Source organism: Musa acuminata, chromosome BXJ1-9 (genome assembly GCF_036884655.1).
Source record: "Musa acuminata AAA Group cultivar baxijiao chromosome BXJ1-9, Cavendish_Baxijiao_AAA, whole genome shotgun sequence".
Lineage (NCBI taxonomy): Eukaryota > Viridiplantae > Streptophyta > Magnoliopsida > Zingiberales > Musaceae > Musa > Musa acuminata.
The window spans coordinates 12941326-12960907 of NC_088335.1; the positions used below are offsets into that span (position 1 = coordinate 12941326).

General features: G+C 36.1%; 3 protein-coding genes and 1 non-coding gene across 51 annotated transcripts; all 4 read left to right on the forward strand.

Moving 5' to 3' along the window:
- The first annotated feature begins 386 nt into the window (after positions 1-386).
- LOC103973945 (thioredoxin H4-1) lies at positions 387-7494 on the forward strand. Of its 45 annotated transcripts, XM_065083247.1 has the most exons (8): positions 389-546; positions 635-805; positions 2241-2331; positions 2893-2972; positions 3690-3809; positions 5074-5196; positions 6580-6756; positions 6851-6996. In XM_065083247.1, exons 4-7 carry the CDS (start codon positions 2952-2954, stop codon positions 6748-6750), a joined length of 435 nt encoding a protein of 144 aa, XP_064939319.1. In that variant the 5' UTR covers positions 389-546; positions 635-805; positions 2241-2331; positions 2893-2951; the 3' UTR covers positions 6751-6756; positions 6851-6996. The 45 variants fall into 45 exon arrangements, with proteins under 45 accessions (XP_064939308.1, XP_064939309.1, XP_009386910.2 ...); XM_065083236.1 differs by lacking the exon at positions 6851-6996 and adding an exon at positions 7259-7494 and having other exon boundaries at positions 387-805; XM_065083237.1 differs by having other exon boundaries at positions 387-546; positions 736-805; positions 6580-6996.
- Positions 7495-8160: 666 nt separating this feature from the next.
- Positions 8161-13223, forward strand: LOC135593313 (eukaryotic translation initiation factor 2 subunit beta-like). 4 transcript variants are annotated; one of them, XM_065083266.1, is made up of 10 exons: positions 8161-8308; positions 8391-8467; positions 8790-8895; positions 9039-9094; positions 9198-9252; positions 9404-9501; positions 10702-10847; positions 11142-11284; positions 11921-12006; positions 12763-13223. In XM_065083266.1, exons 2-10 carry the CDS (start codon positions 8423-8425, stop codon positions 12838-12840), a joined length of 813 nt encoding a protein of 270 aa, XP_064939338.1. In that variant the 5' UTR covers positions 8161-8308; positions 8391-8422; the 3' UTR covers positions 12841-13223. The 4 variants fall into 4 exon arrangements, with proteins under 4 accessions (XP_064939338.1, XP_064939339.1, XP_064939340.1 ...); XM_065083267.1 differs by having other exon boundaries at positions 8181-8252; XM_065083268.1 differs by having other exon boundaries at positions 8202-8308; positions 8397-8467.
- LOC135594549 (small nucleolar RNA SNORD34) lies at positions 12438-12524 on the forward strand. Its single transcript, XR_010480103.1, has one exon. It is a non-coding gene; the product is annotated as a small nucleolar RNA SNORD34 (small nucleolar RNA).
- Positions 13224-14033: 810 nt separating the features above from the next.
- Positions 14034-15731, forward strand: LOC103973959 (non-specific lipid transfer protein GPI-anchored 3-like). Its single transcript, XM_009388665.3, has 3 exons — positions 14034-14352; positions 14623-14673; positions 15541-15731. The coding sequence occupies exons 1-3, from the start codon at positions 14034-14036 to the stop codon at positions 15633-15635; spliced, it is 465 nt and encodes a 154-aa protein (XP_009386940.3). The 3' UTR covers positions 15636-15731.
- Positions 15732-19582: the final 3851 nt, after the last annotated feature.

Genomic DNA, 19582 nt, shown 5'->3' on the forward strand with positions numbered 1-19582 from the left:
AACATTAGCCTATTGTAGCTGACTTGAATAAGGAATCCTCCCGTCGAGTGTGTTTTCGTCGAAAAGACAGTTATCACTGACTTATTTTCTCTGTACTTAATTGTTCTTACGGGACCTGTGAGGTTGCAAAATGACAGATCCTTTTCGAACGCACGCAAAGGTGTCAGCTGAGCCATCGGTTCTCGAGATTAGCTGTTCTGGATGTGCACCACGTCAGATTCTCTTCGAGTTAACAACCGACTTTTGGATTACGAATGCGTAAATTCCAGTGTTGGCTGTCACGGGCAGAACCTTTGATGTGTTGTTAGATACACATCTCGGACCGGGTTCAAAACGGACTCCACAATTAGGATCCGCATCCGGGTGGGAGGGCGAGGCCATCGTGTGGTGGGAACGGTTCCTCTGCTCCTCGACACCGCCCGCCCGATGCCCCGGTCATTTTCCTCATCGCTCATTTCGATTCCAACGCCACCCAATTGTGCCCCTCCTATCGTCGAAGAATTGATCACTACGAGCATCCGTAGAAGAGGAACCGCGATCATGTAGGTATTGTTTTCTCGATTTGATTCATTCCTGTTGCTCTCCGTAAGAGAAGAATTTGGCGTGATCGGAACCTACTCGGTTGTCCTGGTAGTAATTGTTGCTGCTAATCTTGTTCCTCGGATTATGTCGGGGGGTTCCTTTCTTTGCGCCTTCTTTGAATGATTTTGACGTGTACGTCTAGTCTCACTGCAGCGCACTTGTGGATCGTGGCTCACGGCGGATCGAGCTCTATGTTTAGATTATAAAAGCACGCTGTCGCAAGGTAGGTTTTTGGACCTATGAGCTTGTGATTGCTAACTTTTGTTTTACGATGGAGTGCGATTGCTAACTATTATTGCTTGGTTGATGGAAAGATTTCCTTGTTATTGTTGTTGTTGTGGTGGTTGTGGCATCATGGTGCTATTTGTCAAGCTATTTATTACATTGATGGAGTCAAATTGACTCATGCAATGGAATAAAAAGCAAATATCTGAGCTGCATAGAGAAACGTTTTACCTTGGGGAAAAACAAACTGATAATGGAAAGCTGACTTGCCTGAGAAAATCGTGGAAGATTGCTGTCACAGGAAACAACGAAGGAAAGACATTAAATATAAAGGATGTGATGTAGTAAGCATAATGAAAGTTTGTGCTTTTGTTAAAGAATGGTATTCACACAATAATACCATCAAAGAGTAACCCAAGTTCCCAACAACAAGAACAGAGAATTACATCATGCTTGATCACTGCCAGGTGTACGTCATCCTAGTGTTCTTTAAACGAATAAAATTGTTGGACAATTGAGAATAATCCAACATAGCTAAGGAACTACAAGTTTAGCTATATGCATTTTACAAGTTGAGCCATAACCTCTGAGCTCAATCTTTTGGGTTGTAATGGATTCTCTGTCAATGGACTAGCAAGTATTCTAGCAAAGTTGTTTGCATTGTGCTTCATTTATCAAGTGCAAGAGTTTCTCTAACAACCAACTGTAGCATGTATTTCTTTTGGAAAGGGCTTGGTCTAAGACTATTAAGTTAATTCTGACACGTCATTCATTGGAGACCTTCAATCCAGTATTGACTTTTTACCTCTAATGCCTGTATTGGAGTTCATTTATGGTAGACTTCTAATTCAGTATTAAATTTTAGTTTCCTTTTACGACTATTAAATGCTTGACACAAAGAGAAGTTAGATGTTACTTTTATCACACTCCTCTTCCTAATTGCCTATATTCTCTTGGACCATGCCAGCCTTATGATCTTATTCCTTTCGGCAAGAAAGGCTGTGCACTAAATTCAGAAGTCAACAAAATTAGTTACATACATATATTGGCCTTCCTCAAACTAAGTTCAGTGCCTTCTGGTACATTTACATGGTTTTACATAGTAGATTAGAATCTTTGAACACTTTTTTATTAGTCTTTATACGCTTGTGTAAGTTGTAAGTTCATAATTTGAGGTTTTGCAATAAGTACCCTGCAAAAGGTCATTAAAAATGTATATATATATACATCATCACTGGTATGGTTATGAGATTTAATTTAAGAGGGGTTATACATGTAAATTAAGATACTCTTATGGTCTCGAAGTACAAATAAACAATAGACAAGCCTCTTATGGTCTTGAAATACAAATTAAGATGCTTCTGGGGTCACATAACTGTTATGTGCTCATTTTCTATTATGGGTTAAGGCATAATATTGATGTTTGTATTCAGATCCCTTTATTCATGAGTGAACTTTCCTGATCAAGGCACACACAGGTTGATAATCAGCGCAGAAGCAGAACCATTTGATTAATTTATTGAGGTTAGCACTCTTGTTCCTCACCTAAGGAAGCTAATCAAGAAGTACTCTAGGACTAATTGTTAATAATTGTTGTGAGTGATTCAACATTTGGTTTGGATGCATCCTTTCCTCTTTCATCAGATGCATGTTTGAATTTGACACAAAGTTGTCCTCGCCTCAATTTTTTACCACTTAACATAATATTGAATTATTCGTTTGTGACAATGTCCTTATCTTAATTAGTTTCTTGTTTTTGAATCTAGCAATTAGAATTATCCATCATGAGTTTTTACACTTCTTGATTCTTGCTTTCTGACCCTTCCTATTACAGTTGATGATCTGCAAGAGTTCTATATTTTGAACATGAGAAACTGTTAGAATCGAACACCTTTGTTACGAAATCTAGTTATTTATACTTCTTGCTTCTGATTATTCTGAGAGTTTATGTTCCTCAACTGAAAATTTATTTTCTGTTTCTGAATTACAGTAATGATTTAACCTGAATTACAGATCTAGCTGGTCTTATTTTTCTTTAGCATCTAAGTTCTCCCCTCAGGTTATGAAAATAATCTTTTTCTTCAGTTTTTATTTTCCAGCAGTGGCTGGTGAACTTCTTGTTTGTACTGTGGCGCTCAAGTCAAATGGGAAACTGCATAAGAAAGGTCAGTTATTGTCATAGATAAGAGCAGAAATTATGGTGACTGCTTATGGTTACAGTTCAAACATTTATGAGTTATTATTTCTTTTTAGTGAACATTTACAAGTTATTTCTTAGTGAGTTTTTCCAATGCTGCCTGTGTTCTTCCTGACCCTTTCTTTGTCCACCATTTATCTGTGTACTAATTTTTTTTAACAATTAGCGTCTCATTCATTTCTTGTTTTACATACTATTTTCTAAAGTAGAGGGGGCTGGGCTTGCAGTTCAGTGGTTATATATCTGAGGTCTATGAGGTTGAGTTGTTAAGTTACTGCTGTTTGCATCATTTCAGGATTTAGGTCCCACAACACATGTTGCAGCTTTGACAGTGCTATATGCTTCTTCATGATTTGTTGGCTGCACCGAACCTTCAGATGTTCTCTTAAAATGAAGTTTTGCTGGTTTTTATTCACTCATTCTGATTGCATGGCTTTGGAAAATGTTGCTACTTATGACCTCTGCAAAGAAGGAAACTCAGATTCTCTTAAACTGATGCTTTGCTGGTTTTGATTCATTCTTCCTGATTGTATGTCTGATTGTCATTTGTTCCTGGTTAAGACCCTGTTTTCGAACTTCATGTCTTTTATCTTCTATATCAGATTAGTTAAGCATGTTTCTCTGGCATTTATCATATTAGATGATATTAGCTACCGCCTAATGGTTCTTTTTTTTTTTTTACTAGAATGTGAGAAATAGTGGCAATGAAGATGAGGTAGATTTTCGAGGTGGAAATGTGCATGTAATAACCAGCAAAAGTGACTGGGAACAGAAGATTGCAGAAGCAAACAAGGATGGCAGGATAGTAAGCAACATTAGAGAACCCACATGTATTTGTTTCCTAAATTGCTAATACATCACAGAATCACATATGTAGATGAACAATTGAAGTTTCATGGCATGCTTGCATATTTGGTTCTTAGAGACTTCTGATTAATCTTAGTCTACTTGCAATTGTGCAAAGCACTTGCAGCTGTAAGAATAACAGATTGCTCTGGATTTCATCATTAAATCAGGGTGCTAATTGAATTTATAGTTTAGTATGAAACTGAAGCTCATTTTTTTATGAAGTCAGCAGTTCTTCCGTCTTTGACTACTTAGCTAGATTTAGAATGTGTTGATAAACCATTTTCATCTTATGCTAGATTCATTTCTGAATGGATGCTATGGGATCTGTTAAAATATTTCACTACTCAGAAAAATCTCCAAGTAATCCTATCCCTGTTAGGACTTTGTCATCACTGAGATTAATTTGTAATCTTGTACTGATGCTATCTTATCGAGTTGGGTCATACCATCCCAAGTGGACCTTGATGCAGCACTTCTTGCATATGATTGTTTTCAAACAAGTACAGATCATTGTTTCATCTCAGGTCAATATATCAGATGCCTATTGGGTCCATTAGAGAAAAATATAAACTTTACTTGTAGTTATTACAGTGCGACATAACATCCCACAAAAACAAATAAAAGCTTAGTTGATTTAGGGGAAACAAGATTTACGTATTTTTATTCCTAATTGTTCCATGGAAATAGGATATCATCAAAATTTCAGGTAGCAATAGAAAAAGATAAGAATGCCATGGGAAAAATACTAGTAAAGTGGAAACTGAAGTTTTATTTGACAAAGGTCTCATTTTTTATAGCAAGACTATATGGAAGGTAAAGAGACTGGTAGGGTTGCACATCATATATAATACAGACCAATTAATCAAACCGTCAATATAAATCCTGCTGTATAGGTGATAACAAAAGGAGAGGGCCTGTTGTAAGGAAAAACAACTACCACTGATTACCTTACAGTTATGCTAGGTGTGATACTGCTGTAGAGACTGTTACTCTAGAACAAAGATGTGAATAGTCCACATGGTTATAACTAAATCTACGCTAGGTGTTATGCTTTCAGATTATATTGGTGTCCAACTACCGTAAGTTACATACACCTTTTTGATGTTAGTACTTCTGTAAGGAGAGCTCTTCCTAACAATTACAAACAAAAGCTTATAAATTTCGTCCATGGATGCATCTGAATGCATGCGGTTAATGTGCATTTGTTTAACCTTTTACAGGTTGTGGCAAACTTCAGTGCAACTTGGTGCAGTCCATGCAGGACGGTTGCACCTGTTTACAGGGAGCTATCTGAAAAGTATCCTTCACTGATATTCGTGACAATAGATGTGGATAATTTGATGGTAAGATCTGCTTTCATCGTCATTTAGACAATTGCATTCCTTGTTTGATGCTTGAATATATTTTGTGCCATTGTTGTTGAAGATGCCTGATTTTTTCTAGCCTGGTTCCCACTTCCCATCTTTCTTCCAATTGCTATCCTTTTGTACCTACATTTGCTATCCTTGAGGTTGCCTGAGTAGGATCAAATTTGTATCCTTGGGCTATTAATTCTTTGATTGCCTTTTGCTATGCCCTCACAAGTTTTCTTGGTACAGCTTGAGATATTAGCACTGCCATTTATCTATTTTGGTCTAAGAAATTCTCTAGAATTCCCTAAAGTCAAGCTACATAGTCCCCTTAAAATTAAAGAAGCCATTGGCTAACTATTGACTGGTGTTCACACTTCACACGGAAACCAAATGAAATGATCATGTTTGAAAACCTGAATTGGATTATCTTGGTAATAACTCCTGTTACTTTTTGCATAAAGGACCTTAAAATTGTTTAAATAAGTACATTTAGGCTAAATGTTCCCTTGACAAGGTATGGAGACAGATGCTTCTTTAGCATTTTGGCTTTTGGAAAAAGAAAAAAGAAAGAAAATTTTATGGACTCAATTTGTAATGCCTTTGCATTTTAACTCAGTTCCACAATATCCCCAGTATGATTCTAGGCCTCCATGTGTTTTAACTTGTGTCTTTTTCCAGCTATCTTCACTATAAGTTAGAATGAACAAAATCTTTCAATATTAAAGATTCTGTAGTAGCCTATGCTTGAAGATTCAAATTTGTAATTCTGTAACTTTTTACAGTTGAGTTCACTCATTGGATCAAAGCTTTATTTGATCCCTGATGTTGTTGGTCCCCTTGGGATGCATTTTTAAATTTATTCTGCGAAGATCGTGATATTGGTCTTAACTTTCTAAAGAACACTTCTTAGAGCTTATCATTGTAGTTTGAAACAAAAGGGAGCAGGTTGATTGGCAAAAGATTGTTGATCATCAATGTACAATAGTAGAACTTCAAGAGCAAGCTTTTCACAGTAAAATGTGAAACATGAGATGCAGTCAGAACAACTTTGGTTTGCATTCCGTTCACTTGTCAACCATACCTCTCCTGCATTCCATTTTATGAAGATTTCTAATTGTTGTCTGTTAAGCATATTATGATAGGGCATTGTTTCTTGGACCTTTTAATCTAAAATAACCCTATAACAATTGTGATCATCTTTGACAGTGAACAACATAATTTTCAGGAAAATATTTTCTGCAAAGCATCATGAACATGAAAGCGTGAAACACTGTTCAGTACACTTCACTTTTATTTTCAGAGTTGTATAATTGCTGCTTGAATTATGAAAGGCATGCTTTGGCAATAGCTGTTTAGATTGAATCTCTGTTGCAGGATTTTTGTTTGTCGTGGGACATCTCAGCAACCCCCACATTCTTCTTTCTGAAAGATGGGCAGCAGCTGGATAAGCTCATCGGTGCCAATGGGCCTGAGCTTGAGCATAAGATACGCTTGCTGGATCAATCATGCCAAGCTCCAACTGATGCTACTCTCCCGCTACGATGAAGAAAGGTATAAATTGCCCGTAAATCTAGATATGTTGATCCTACTGTTTTTCCTTTTTTGGTAAAGTTTTCATGTACGTTCCTCATGGGTTGTCTCTCAGGGTCTCCCATCTTCTCTCAGCCAAAATGTGGTGCATATTGCTTGATGTTTTAGGTTAAAAAAATATATCATATAGAATTTGTTATCAGCAACATTATACCACTGACGATCAATTTATTGTTTATATAGTTCGTCTTGTTATGTTTACACAGACATTCTTGTCAATAACATTTCACACACCCATTGAGCTGACTCATTTCATGTTTTTGGGGAGGTCAAACAGAAGGCAAAACTTTTAGGTTAAGTTCATAGATTGTATTTGCTATTTGGTGGGCCTATTGTTCCACCATCTAATGCTGGTTTGGTAACACCACTAGGGAGGGAGGTCAGGAAACGATATGGATGTAGTTGCATTACCAGTGAGTTAGCATAGTAAAGCATGATCTTAAGTGAGCAATATTTTGACAAGGGACAAGATTTGAAGAGGCCAAGTCAGTGTAGAGCTTGGCGATCAATTCCTTCTAAAAGCAAGTTATCTTTGTGATGTGGGATTCCATGCGGCAATGTATTTAGCAGGTTTTGCTTGTCAACAAGTGGATCAAAGCGTTTAATAGTGTAAATAAATCATTTGCAACATGTATATATTGCAACTAGACTCGTATACGCTGCGAGTAGAATTGCGATATGAAATATCTCTCTTTGTTCTCTCGTGCATTATATTATATACTCGTGCATTTTACATTTTTCCATTTTAGTTTAAATGCTGTTGTTCCTCCTTAACAACCCGCGTGCGTATGTGGTTGCGCCACCTTCTTCGTCTGTCTGTCTGTCTGTCTCGTTTATTGCACACTTCATCCCTCGATTGATCATGTTCGATTATGATGAACATTTCCAAAAACTCTAAGAGGTCCTTTGGCACACGTTCAAGAAACTCTTACTCTTGACGCTCAGTTGATTCGTCTTTGTGGTCTCATGATATGTTTTTTTATTTTGATGAAAAAAAATCTTTATCTCACATTATCAAAATAAATAAAAAATGATACATGTTACTTCGATGTTAACTATTCAACAAGCAACCTTCTGTCGGTTTGGTTCTCAACTATTTAATCGGAAATGTTTCGACATTTACGTGCACCGAAAGAAAACACAAATCATGATGGGATCAGTTTTACAATGCTCGTAAATTAATTGAAAACTCCACTTCCTATTTTTTTTTTACTTCAAGTGGTTATGATAATAACAAACGAGCAATTTTGTTATTTAAAGATTTCCAAAGAATTTTAATATTTTCAGATAAATTAATTTCAATTCCTATTTGAGTGGATTTCAATTTTTTCTCAAAAAAAAAAAAACTCGTTTGGCACAAACCCTTATAAACGCAAAAAAGAGAACTGTTACAAAAGATGATAAAGAACCGGATCCTCCGACCCAAGTGTTCCGCGATCTTCGAGAGAGGAATCGAGGTGATCGGTTCCCTATGATTTCGCCTTCAATTTTCCTTTAAACAAAGTGGAGCTAGGTCTGGTCTTCCAGAAATCCCCATTTGATGGTCTGTGTAGTTGGTGGAACGAAGCTGTTCGCTGATTTGTTTTTGTTGATAGGTTTAGGTTTGGGGGTTCTTAAGATAGGCAACATGGCGGAAGAGAACCCAAAGGATGTGAAAGAGGAGGTGCCGGAGGTAAGGTTTCCTGACCTTGTTCTACTAATCTCGTGAGTTGGACCGTGTTTCTTTAGTTAGCCATTTTGCCAATTGATTCATCTTGATGCTTTTGATTGATTCTAATCAGATTCGTACTATCTATCCAATTTTGTGCCGGTAACTGCCTTTCTCTATTTTTTTCTGGTTATTTTCCTTTGATGATTGGCGGCTATTCGCGCGTGTTCGGTCTACTAGCCATTTGCAAAACATTACCAAATTCTATACATGACCTCATATGATGATGAGACCTTTTTTTTTTTCCTGTCTTTAAGTGTAATATATTTTTGATCGAATATTGTAGTTGGCGCCCTTTGATTCAACCAAGAAGAAGAAAAAAAAGAAGGTTGTGATTCAAGATCCTGCTGAGGAGGTGGATAAACTCACTGAGAAGGCAGAAAGTTTAACAGGTAATGCTGTTTCTGATCCTGTCACTGATTTATCTCCAAAGGCTGTTTGGTTTACACGTCATGTTGAAAACTTATGCTTCGATCAATCAGCTTAAAATGTCCGGACTTCTGCTAGCTCACATTGATATGTTGGTGCATTGCAGTTGACGACGTAAGTGAGCCTAGTTTTGTTGGCCTGAAGAAGAAGAAGAAGAAACCAGTAAGTGTAGACGCATTAGCATGATGTTCGGTGGTTTTTCTTAATATTTTGTGGCTATATTGTTGCACAACAATATCACATTTTTGTTGTGTTGTTGATTAAGGTGGAAACTGACTTTTTGAATGACGAGAATGGAGATGCTGGAGAAGATCTTAATGGTAGAGTTCTTTTTTATTTTGATGTGCTATGTTGGTTTCTCTTGAGATTGAAGATTTCAGGATAGTTTAGCAAACACTATGCTTTTAGCAATTCATAAGTTAGATCACCACTCGTTAGTAAACATTATTTATCATTTTTATCATGATACAGGCGATCAGATTGGAGGGGATGAGGAAGGAGAGGGCATTGTATTAGGAGTTGTTCGATACCCGTGGGAAGGAACTGATCGTGACTATAAGTATGATGAGGTGTGCTGAATTTATTTTCTTACGAATTACCTTGCTGTTCTGGAGTTTGTTAATCAAATGCGTTGATTATGGTAGTATGCTTTCTTTATCTTTATTCAGTTTTGTTACTTTGTTTTAGCAATCATTTTTCTGCATTCCACCCGAGCCTAAGTAGTGAATTGTTTGTATTTTGTGTTATATCACATTGTTTGTCAACTCAATTGAAGAGTGTTGGGTTTTAGGATGCAAGGTCGTGAAGCTAAGGTAAACTTTATGTGGATAGACTGTCTATGCAAGGTCGTGAAGAATGTAAGTGTACCTCAACTTTTCTGCTGATCGAATTAGTTATGGACATGTGATTGCACACGATCAGATTAAAAACATAGGTTCACAAGTTACCTTTGGTTATGCTAATGATTGGATTTAAGCCACTGACCATTGTTCATCTTGGTTTAATTAAATTGAAGTAAAAAACTACTTTGTGTATTCCGGTGGTGATTGTTTCTCAACTTCGATTCATTTAGATGATGTCTTGTGTTGAATAACTAAACTTATTCCCATCATGTACCAGGACAGGGAGCAGATTTAGTGGCATCCATAAGCTGCAAATTATGATGCAATAGTTCTACCATTTGTAGCTCCGTCTCATGTCCAACCAAAGATTATATTAATCACAAGTTTTAAAAGGGTGTTTTGGGTCATACAGGGATCATGTATATGCACCATTTCGCTTATGAAGGCATTGGGTCATAAGTGTGGTGGGAACAACAGATGGACCAAGGATGTTGGATGTTAACCATTCTGGTTCCGGCCTTGTGTTTCCAGGCTTTAATTATATGTGTTCAAAATAACTATGACCTTTTGGCGTTGACATCTCTTTGGTACCATCATAGGCTGCTTTTGCTGGCGCACGCTATACCATTTCACACTGGTCGATGTGACATGCAAAGTAACCAAGTTGTGCCAGTCATGTAATACCAACCTGATGGTAGCACACTTTCCGTCGTAAATGATCTTGTGTAGCAAGTTCTTTGTGGGAACAATACCACATGTATAGCCAGCTGGCTTTTGTTGTTGACCTTATATGTCACATGGAAATTGTCTGCAGTGCTTGTCTGCGTTTTTATCTGTTGCACAGTTTTTCACTTGATATATATTGTGTCCTCTAAAAGATTTTCTTTTGACCACTGGAAGGTTGATGTTTTATCATTGATCATGCAGCTGCTGGGTAGGGTGTTTAATATATTACGCGAGAATAATCCAGATCTTGCCGGAGATAGGCGTCGGACAGTCATAAGGCCTCCACAAGTTCTCAGAGAAGGAACTAAGAAGACAGTTTTTGTTAATTTTATGGATCTCTGCAAAACGTACAACGCTAATCCTTTCCTTCACTGTGTTATTTGTTTATCTTTTGCTGATTCTATAGGTAACTTTTTATTACACAAATTCGACTGTATATGCCTTTTAAACATCTAATTTTGTATTAGTGAGTGTCTTACCTCTTTATGATATTTACAGTTTTGAATTGAGAATAAGATTGTAAAAGTGTAACGATGTGCATATCTGTTGAATGATCATGGTTGTAAAGTTTACAATTTAGCAAATTGTGTCAAGAACATATGCACTATGAGCTGCGTACTGAAAGACTGTTTGGTCCACAGGATGCATAGGCAACATGAGCATGTAATGAATTTCTTGCTTGCTGAAATGGGAACAAGTGGATCCCTTGATGGGCAGCAGAGACTGGTGGTTAAGGGGAGGTTTGCTCCAAAAAATTTTGAGGGTATCCTAAGAAGATACATCAGTAAGTTAAATACATGTTTGTCAAAATTTTATGATAGTAACTGTTCCATGTAGAGCTTGTTTATTGTGATCTTTAAGTATGGATTTATCAGTAACTTGTTTGAATGTTGGTAATGATTGTGTAATCCTGTCTAAAAATAACTTCCTATATGTGTATATCTTTTGCATGTTTGTAGGTGTGCATGCAATCCATATGTGCTTATCATATATGATATATTTTGTATGCTATAGTCTGGTTGTGTACATAGTTAATTATTCTTGGTTAGCCAGTTCTCATAGTTTCCAGCTTGAGGGCAATGCTAGGAATGGATGTAGAGAAATTAAAATGTGGTATCTTGCAATATGCCTGAGTTGCAGATATTGAAGGATGGCCATTCTGATAACAACAGAAATAATGGTCAACTTGCTGAGTGTCCCAACCTTGTAGGATTTTATCATGGGGAAGGGAAGCATGGCCCTGTAAGTTAGTTGGTATTTGCCTATTGGTTCTGACTTCTGAAGTCGGTAAAATAGTACTTGGTGATTCAGAATATCTTTCATGAAAAGTCTAATGGGAAACTAGTTTGATACTTACATAATGGGTAAAATAAATTATGATGATTTTACTGACTTAGCTCATTCCCGGCTTTTCTTGCAGATGAATATGTTATATGTAATGGTTGCAAAAGTCCAGACACAATCCTTTCCAAGGAAAACCGATTGTTCTTTCTTCGATGTGAGCAGGTAAACACTTCGAACCATAATTTAATTTTTGTTTCATAGACTGCATTCCTACTGTGCTGCTTCTTTGTTTGCAAGGGCTTTGATGATGCATGCATTGTTTAATTATTTTGTGATGAGAATCCTTTGTTGTTTCGAGGCTGCAATCTCGACACGGTATCGGGCATAAAGATTCAACTGAGTTATTTTTTCCCTCTTCTTTGAAAATATCATTGTGAAGAGGGACACGTTATACTTCATACTGGTTTGTGTTGTAGTTGAGCTATAATATGATGAAAATTGTCCCTGTCACTCCAGAAAAAAAGAGACAGGAAAGGAAGAAGTCTCCAATTTTCCACTTATGTCATTTCCTATAAAAATTTTCCTTTTCTGTTGATTGAGCCCCCCCATTATGATCCAATTTTGTTTCCAAAAGATATTCCATACTGATTGATACGTGCCTTTGATGAGTTGCAGAATTGTTGCCTACATTGTTTGATTTTTTAAATTATGATAAGAATCTGCAAAACTCTGAGGCACTTTGAATGACAGAATTACAGTGGGTCTTTCCCTTGTGATTTTCTGACTTTTTGATTAGAAAGGTTTCTGGTGGGTTTGAGACGTAGTGTATTTCCTTTTTTTCGGTGGAGTCAGCAGAGGATCCTGGTGTTTTGATAAGAAAATTACAACTAGTGGTGATTTTGTTTCTGTTTTATGTTTAGTTTGCGATATAATGCTCCTGCATTCATTTTTGTCTTGATTAAATCATTCGATTTGCAGTGTGGTTCTTCGCGCTCAGTTGCTCCTATCAAAGCTGGTTTCGTTGCTCGTGTCGGCCGCCGTAAGGCCGGCACATGATCTGTACACCCTCCTTGTCATCGCTGCTGCCACTCTTGAACCACCATTTGAAGAGAGAACATGCTTTGCCGTTGTGGTGTTTACCCTTTGCTATTGTTTTCTGCACTCATTTAGTTTAAACGTGTACTTGTTTTGGCGAGCTTTTTCGTTGGTACTGTTGTGGTAAGTGAATCATGTCCTGGTCGTAAGCGGTGTATGATCTCGAAGAGTCTTCTGTTTGGAATGATGTTCCTCCAGGTCAATGTTTGTAATTTCGGGTACCGATTGCAGTGTATCGGTATGATGCTAAGTGCTGAGTTTTGAAAAAAGAAAAATCCAAAAGAGAACTACCCTTTTGTATTTGGAAAAAAAAAGAGAAAAGGTTCAAGTTGGTTATGCAGCAATATGACCTGCTGAATTATTTCATGTAATAGATTAAGGTTTTTTTCAAAAAAAAAAATTAGGCTAATGTGAAACATGGTTTACTAATCAATCCCATAGAGGAGGTCTTTGTTTTTCTAGTGATTATACTGTTTGGAGTAGCAGCTCAGACCCATAGAGGAGGGTCTAAATATATTCATCAATCCCATGATTAAAAGAGACTTATCACTAAGTGGTTTTGATTATAATTTTTCAATCGATTAAGAAACATCACATTACATTGCAAATTGGATGATGAACCAATCGACATAATTTTCTCAATCGACATTACATTACGATACTCTATCGACATGTATGTATGTATGTAAAAACTACGTGAAACATAACCCATATATCTTATATTTTCGTGTGCCTATTGTTAAATGCACCAAATTCTCCAACTTTGGATGAACATAGCAATCCCATCATTAACTTCGACTGCCGGTTCTTCTCTTTGTCCTAAAAGAGCCCACGAGTTATAGGCTGATTAAAAGATACGATCATCTCTACCATAGTAACTCTTATCCACACCGATCCATTCTCCCTCTCTCTCTCTCTCTCTCTCTGACCAAGAATTTCTCTAACAGAACTCCATCTACGACGACGACGCAGCAAGCAAACTAAGTTCTCATGCCGAAAGAAAAGGTCATCAGATAAAGAGTTATAAATCTACTCTTAGATTCTTATTCTCCTTCACACCAGTTTCTTACTCGTAGTGTTGCAGATAAACGGAGAGAGAAACCAAAAGAAAGAAAGAGAGAGAGAGAGAGAGAGAGAGAGAGGGGCATTCCATCATGAAACTTCTCCTCCTCCTCCTAGTGACTTCATGGGCTTCCGCTGCGCCGTCGCAAAATGGAGGAGCTTCCGGCGTGCCGGTGTGCCTCAGCAAGCTGATGCCATGCGTATCTTTTCTGCACTCCTCGGAGCAGCCCACGGTGGTGTGCTGCATACCGCTCAAGTTTGCATTGGCCAACGATGTCGATTGCCTCTGTGATATATTCTACAGCCAAGAGCTCCTCCAGACCTTCAATGTCACTCGACAGGCCGTAAGGGATCTTCCTCCACGTTGTGGATTGCGTCCAATAGATTTAGGCAAGTGCAACAACTCTTCAGGTGAGCAATGCCTCTCCAGAATCCATTTCTTCATTTCTCGACACCTTTTACTTCTTCATCAGAGGAACAATATTTATAGATTAATATTTTTATTCTTCTTTTCCCTCAATATATATATTTTTTTATTTACATTCATCATTCTTATTTTTTTAAGATTTCTTAAAAAACGATAGATATTCACCTAATCTTTTTACTAGTAGATTATTTTATCTTTAACGAATATATTTATTTGATCTTATTGGACATTTCTTTTTATTTTTTTTTATGCAGCTTCTCAAAGCTCACCATTGCCATCTCTCAATGTTACATCTCCACCAAAAGGTAAACAGTTTCTTGATTCATCACTATGTTAAAAATAAAATCCTTTATGTCTCATATAATTCTATGATTATCTAATCATATATTATTACCATGTGTTACTTAAATAAGAGTCTTTGAATCTAGCAATCTAAGAAAAAGGAAAAATGTCATTTATGATCAACTGGAATCCGCAATAAATTTCAGTTTTTAAGTTATGAATTAAAGCAAAGAAAGTTATTTCCAATTATATTTCTAAACTTAGAACAACAACTCTATTTTTCGATGATAAAAGTAATTTTATCAAAAGAATTAACTTGATTATGTGCCTGTGTAGTAGTTAATTGTGCAATAAATAATACATAATGTTATCTTCTATTCTCCAAAGCGATTTGGGTATCTTAACTAATGCAAACTAATATGGGGATTGCCATTATCCATGACTATATTAGCCATAATACAGCCTAGTCATGTTTTGATTTCTTCCAAGCTGCATATATTTTTCCTTTCTTTTCCTCAGAAACTGTAGTCTATATTGACAACTTACACATTCCCTCATACTCTACTTAGAATCAATTAAATCCATATCAGGAAACCAAATACTAATTGAAGCATTGACTGAATTGGAACCACCAAATTAAGAGAATTCTCTGACCTCAGTTGTAAGCAGCTACTTTGTGTATGGAGATAGTGTCCACACAAGTTTGCATGTTGGTGTTGTCTTTATATTTCAGTGATGAGACTAATAGGACTGTTGCAAAATCTACTAACTAATACATGATTGTTTGCATCCATTTATTAGTGTTTTAACGTTTAGTGTCGTAAGATCAATAATAATGTTATGTGAGTAATGATGATAATATGATCCAACATTTTCTTCCTCTTTTGCAGGAACGCCTTCTGGTAGTTTAGGTCTTCGAATGAGCATCATAAATGTGGTCTTTCTCACCCTAATTGGCTTCTGTTGTTTCATATTATTTTTTTAGGTCTACTCTCTTTTATTTTCATCTTCTTTTTTTTTTACCTTTGAACTACTTTTCAAGTCAAAAAACAAATAAATAGATCATTTGTGATGCATTTAGTTGGTGCTTTTTTCCTATATATTTGGTCTTCATATATACATACATACATACATATATAAACATTTCATCAAAAGCTTTTGAAACAACATATTGGTGACCAGTATCTATAGTGTTTGGATCTCAACCATTGTAGTTTTACCTAATTCTAGATTGCATGTTCTCTGGTGGTGCTGTAAATAATTTGTTTGAATATTTGAAGAAAAATGTGATCATAAATGAGGGCAAAAAGATTTATTAAAGATTAAGTAGAGAGCTCTTGGAGTGCTATGTTTATTATCCCCTACTAGAAACAAAAACAATAGTGACATGTCTCTACCATTCTTCCCCCAAGGTTAGATCAATTGGGTTAGAAATTATTATTCTTGATAACATTGTTTGATTCAATGCAACAGCAAATTCACAATAACCATAAAAGAAAAAAAAAGGGGAGGAAATGTTGAAGGTCATCATGCTTGATCAATAAAAAAATAGATTGAGATTATGTAGTTTATACTGATCATTTAGAACTTGCATTGTACTCTAAATATTAAAAACCAAAGCTTGCATATCGAATTATTGAAAGGTAAATGAAAGATGAGTGGTCAATAATTCCAAAAGCTTGAACTGTTAGTAAAGAACTCAATATAAATTTACAATCATAATATCTCTTCTCACGTATAAATCAAGTCAAAAAGTTTTATTATCGGATGAACGAAATCCAAGCGTATGATATAAATCTAGCTGAAGATGAGTAGGACACAAGATGCTTTGACATCATGATTAATGTTTTTCCCAAAAGGTGATCGCACTTAAGCTTTGGTTTTGGTCAACAAGAGGTTGACGATAGATAGATAGATAGATAGATAGATAGCATCTTGGAAGTGCTTATTAATTAAAAGCCCACTCGGAGGCCAATATGATTCGAGAGGATGCTACATGTTGTTGTGCTACAAAACGCAAAACAAGAGGGCATCGAGATATGTGTTTTGTCTTCTTTTTTTTTTAGTTGTTGTGTGCCTCTCAGGAGACCGTACATTCGCCTTTATATGATAAGTGTGGTGCAGATTTTGGAAGCATCTGTGTATATAAGATAGACTTTGATCGATATAATGCCTACATATAAAGAAGTTATTTATGTACCTTGAATTTTCTCCGCTCTTATTGATATAGTCAATTTTGATGGTCAATTTCACTTGGTTAAATCCATTCGATATGACTTATATTTTGAAAATTACCATGCACTAAAAAGAAAATATCATATACTATTTTTTTGAAAATAAAATTTTCTAAAGATAAAAAATATTTATATTCCTTGTCTTACTTTACTTGAAGCGTCGAAGATATTCGTATCTCATTTCTTTTAATGTTAATTTCTTTTAATGTTAATATATCGGATGAGGTTTCAAAACGTATAGATGAATATGCTATATCATTATTAAAATAAAAAAATTATTTAATTAATTTAAAATCTGAATGTACTTGAAAATATCACTTTATATAATATTATTCTTATAACTATCAACTTAATAAGGTTTAGATTGGATTCATTCATTTCGGATGATAAATTAATGTAGCTATTGTAAAAGGATTAATATAGTTTTTATAAAAAAACAAAAAAATTTAGTTGATTAATATATTGTTATATAAATTAAATGATAAATCTCATATTCGAATCCACGTATCAATGACATATAATATAATAAAATTATAAAAAAATAGATTCAAATAAAAAAAAGATTGACTTTTTTTAGAGGATAAATATGCACAATAATCCTAAGCGGATCCGAGAAAGATCAATATCGTGTTGGAATTAAACTTGTTCAAGTGTCATAAAGGGATTCATTTCATAAAAAAAAGGTTCACTGCATCGAGAGAAAGATTCATTACATCAAGAAAAAAAAAAGATTAAAAATCTATGAAAGGATAAGTCAAATTGATTATTGATTCCTAAAAAGATTTTTTGATAGAGAATGATTCATCTTGAATATAATTAATGTAATGTATCTTTAGGAACATACAAATCTAATATATTAGATCATGAAACAGATAAAGTTTCTAAAATTATAAAAAAAAAATTCTTAAAAGAAATATAAAAGATTGAAACTTATCCTACTTTTCTTCTGTTGGATATCTCTATCCCTTCTTACTATCGTGATAACATATCGGTTGTCTCTTACCATTTTGATGACTTGTTTGTTAAAATCGCACGTGAACTCCACTAACGTGACTGCCATCCTCCCTTTTCTTCCCTATCCAATGCTCCCAAAATTAACGTGATTTGTCATCCTCAGGATCTAATGTTGCTCACGTTCCGTCTTTCCTCTCGTTATTGCATTTTTTTTGTCTCTCGTCATCTAGTTGAGCTCTGAGCTGTTGCGTTGCTGCCTCGGTGGCGTCGTCCCCCGTTTGCCTTGCGTTGTGGTTTTCCTCTTTCCCTTCTGTGGCCCCCACCACCGACGGCAGCCATCCGTCCTTTTCCTTTCGGGTCCCCTCCGCCCCTCCTCCCGTTTCGAAGCAGCGAGTACGTCCTCCGCGTTTCCCGAAATACCCCTCCACGACGAAGATTTTTACGATCGTGCCCTGTCATGAATCCTTGTCTTGTCGAGTGATGGTGGTTTTCTGATAGTGATTGTTATATAGTACTGTTGGGAGAGAGATAGGTTGTCGATGCTCTCTTAGTGCTTAAGTTAGTTGATGCTCTCTTGATGCTTAAGTTAATTAATCAAATGTTCGATCTATAAGAATTATTTTTTAAGATATATTTTTCTTGATGCTTAAATTAGTTGATCATTTGATACGAGTAGAAGGAACTCAAATTAAAAAATTACAATATGTCATACGTAGAGAGCTTCGATTTATAGTGAGAAAGTACTTATGACATGATTAGAAAGATATTATTACAATCAAAATTTGGAAATCAATTATTGAGGATTAGATGAGAAATATAGAAAGTGATGTAACATGTGCATGACTAAACATCAATGTAGCTACGCCACATATAATGTGATCCATATCAAATTGTAAGGTGAGACTAAAACAAATGCCAAACATTCAACAGCATCCACATATATTAAATAAAAAATTTATCGATAGTGTTGGTGAACCTCTATGTCGTAAACGTGGTCGAGGAGTCAGTACGGTTTGATTCGATCCTGAATATGTAAGGTCGCCCATATGGAGACTCGGGCATCGAAAGTGTGCGTCGGATTGGTTGAGCTACGAGTCTTGTTACCTACTTCTTCATCGCTAGTTCCCTGCACACAGATCGAGGTCGGGAGGAGGATTTCTCGACTCGATCCCTCTGAAACTTGTGTTAACGTTGAGCGGAATAAGAGTGAGTTGAATATACGAAAGTCCTCCCCCTTCTGATTAAGGAGGGTTAGTTTCTATACCTGCAAAGATGAGTTAGCTGTACAAGATCAATTAATTATGATCAGATCCTCGGACGACCGACTTAAGCTTTTGAGCGAGCATCAATCAATCTGCACGGATCGACGCCACACGATGCTATCCCAAACTTTTCGAGATGATTGTACCATGATGATATCGTTCATACGGCGGGTGACGAGCGGTTGCCCGCCATGTGTGTGTTGTGTACCATATTAGACTTGAAGTTTCACATATATATCGTCGTATCTGTTTACCGGGATGAATGTGGACGATACCAAAATGTTTCCTATCATATCATATAGCATATTAATCTAACCCTAACCATAGATCTTATACTCGGTGTCCGATGCGTGATGAAGCTAGATGGCTGTCAATAATATCTTTATTTATTGCTAAAGAATTATATGTTGGCAAGAGGAGAAAGAGAGAGAGAGAGAGGTGATGATGATGAGCATCCATCCCATGGCTGGCGTGTGGATCAA

Excerpts from the sequence above, each read along its gene's own strand:
- LOC103973945 (XM_065083236.1), top strand. The coding sequence starts at position 2,952 with ATGGGAAACTGCATAAGAAAG. Across the intron at positions 3,810-5,073 it reads CAAACAAGGATGGCAGGATA|GTTGTGGCAAACTTCAGTGC; the intron begins GTAAGCAACATT and ends AACCTTTTACAG. Across the intron at positions 5,197-6,579 it reads TAGATGTGGATAATTTGATG|GATTTTTGTTTGTCGTGGGA; the intron begins GTAAGATCTGCT and ends TCTCTGTTGCAG.
- LOC135593313 (XM_065083266.1), top strand. The coding sequence starts at position 8,423 with ATGGCGGAAGAGAACCCAAAGGATGTGAAAGAGGAGGTGCCGGAG. Across the intron at positions 9,502-10,701 it reads GTGACTATAAGTATGATGAG|CTGCTGGGTAGGGTGTTTAA; the intron begins GTGTGCTGAATT and ends TTGATCATGCAG. Across the intron at positions 12,007-12,762 it reads TCTTTCTTCGATGTGAGCAG|TGTGGTTCTTCGCGCTCAGT; the intron begins GTAAACACTTCG and ends TTCGATTTGCAG.
- LOC103973959 (XM_009388665.3), top strand. The coding sequence starts at position 14,034 with ATGAAACTTCTCCTCCTCCTCCTAGTGACTTCATGGGCTTCCGCTGCG. Across the intron at positions 14,353-14,622 it reads CAAGTGCAACAACTCTTCAG|CTTCTCAAAGCTCACCATTG; the intron begins GTGAGCAATGCC and ends TTTTTTATGCAG. Across the intron at positions 14,674-15,540 it reads TGTTACATCTCCACCAAAAG|GAACGCCTTCTGGTAGTTTA; the intron begins GTAAACAGTTTC and ends CCTCTTTTGCAG.